At 45.8% G+C, this 1,562-nt stretch overlaps 1 protein-coding gene across 1 annotated transcript in view; it reads right to left on the bottom strand.

Annotated features, from left to right (window-relative positions):
• The window catches only part of LOC102192930 (uncharacterized), a 10,073-nt gene extending 8,874 nt beyond the window's left edge, over positions 1 to 1,199 (bottom strand). The window contains exons 1-2 of the mRNA XM_013913623.1: positions 621 to 1,199; positions 228 to 479 (exon numbers count right to left, since the gene is read on the bottom strand). Coding sequence (XP_013769077.1) covers positions 228 to 479; positions 621 to 750 — 382 coding nt within the window. The 5' untranslated portion in view covers positions 751 to 1,199. The remainder of the gene's footprint in view (positions 1 to 227; positions 480 to 620) is intronic.
• Between the last annotated feature and the right edge of the window lie 363 nt (positions 1,200 to 1,562).

Genomic DNA, 1,562 nt, shown 5'->3' on the forward strand with positions numbered 1-1,562 from the left:
TACTAATGAAATTAGTTTGCTAACAGCAACAGGGATGAGTCAGTGAATGAGTCAGTTGGGTTTGTGAATCATGATTCACCAGTCAGTAAAGTGCTTCTCGAGTATTGAACGATTCGTTCATGATTCGCACATCACTAGAGCACACACACCGAACGCGACAGAAGCATATATACCTATATGAGAACATGCATAAATTAACTGCCTACATTAATTCATTGTAAACATACCTTCTGACTGGGACTTCGCTGCTGCCTCTTCGGGCTGTCTCTGGTCCTCGGGAAGGATGTTCTCCAGGGTCCGCACCATATTGCAGCTAGTCTCCCGCGGGGTGAGGAAGGGGTCCAGAAACCCCATGACCGTGTAGAACCTCCATTTCCTCCCCTTTACTGCTGCAGACCCACTACTCTTCTCCTTAACTACCCTCTTCTCCTTGGAGTATGTGTCCCTGAGGCTCTTCCACTTTCTCCTGCAGATGTCCTCTGAATAAACACATTCTCTTGTTAGCGGAAAGGTATTTGTACATCAGTGGGAAATAGTGGGACAGTAGGCGGGCTTGCTAGCTTTGACGCGGCTTCCCCGGGTCAGTGAAAAATTTTAAAAAGAGAAATTAATGAACTTACCAGGTTGCCCTATATCTTTACAAATCTTTCTCCAAGCTAGGTCCTTTTTATTCCTGTCTCGGTAGAAAGCACAGTTGATGTCATACAGCTCTGGGTGGCTGGCTACTGCCTTGATGAGCCTTTCCCACATTTTGAATGAAGAACAAATGACTTTGGCTGGACCTGCCCCTTTGAACTAGGCCAGAGCGTCGCGTCACCAGGTTCCTGATTGGTTGTCGTTGCGCGACTTGAAGCTGGGGTCCGATTTTTTCCAACTTGAGCGGCAGATGCGATAAGCACGAATGCATAAAATGCAGCGTGTATTTTATTTTGCGTCAGTCACGATACTTGGTCGCGCGAATCAGGCAGAAAGCGATTTCGCAATGCAAGTCAACTTGTGAAGTTTAGCGGGACCCCCAGTCGCGCTCCTCGCGCTCCTCCAGCTACTTCTTCTTTTTCTGTATAGGGTTTATTGGCGGTTGGCAAACAGCAAAACGGTGCATTACCACCACCAACTGGTGTGGAGTGTCCTCAGTTGACTTTACATGTAAACCAGAAGATCTTCTTCTTGACGGAGGCTCGCGAGATGGCGGACTGAGCAGTGGCATCTGTCTGAACCAGTGAGTGTTTTCTACAGTCAATGGTAGAAACCCAGGTACGGGCTGACATCTGACTAAAAAAGGAATACACAGTGGAACATTGCGGATGATGGGACTTTTACCTCAAGACTTTCCTACTCCACCTCCTAAACCTGTTCTTTAAAGCTGTTCATGTGTACCGTGTTCCAATTGAAAACTAACATTTCTTTTTTTCCCTTTAACACAAGGGAACTTAAAGACTCAATTAAGCATAAACTTCTGTTCTGCAAGGGGCGACAAGCAAATTGTTTTTTTTTCTTCCAGGAAACTCATTCTGAGGAATCTGATGTGAAGTTTTGGTCACAACAATGGGGAGATAAAAAAA

The sequence above is a fragment of the Pundamilia nyererei genome, unplaced genomic scaffold, assembly GCF_000239375.1.
Source record: "Pundamilia nyererei isolate P.nyererei 1_Seehausen unplaced genomic scaffold, PunNye1.0 scaffold00140, whole genome shotgun sequence".
Lineage (NCBI taxonomy): Eukaryota > Metazoa > Chordata > Actinopteri > Cichliformes > Cichlidae > Pundamilia > Pundamilia nyererei.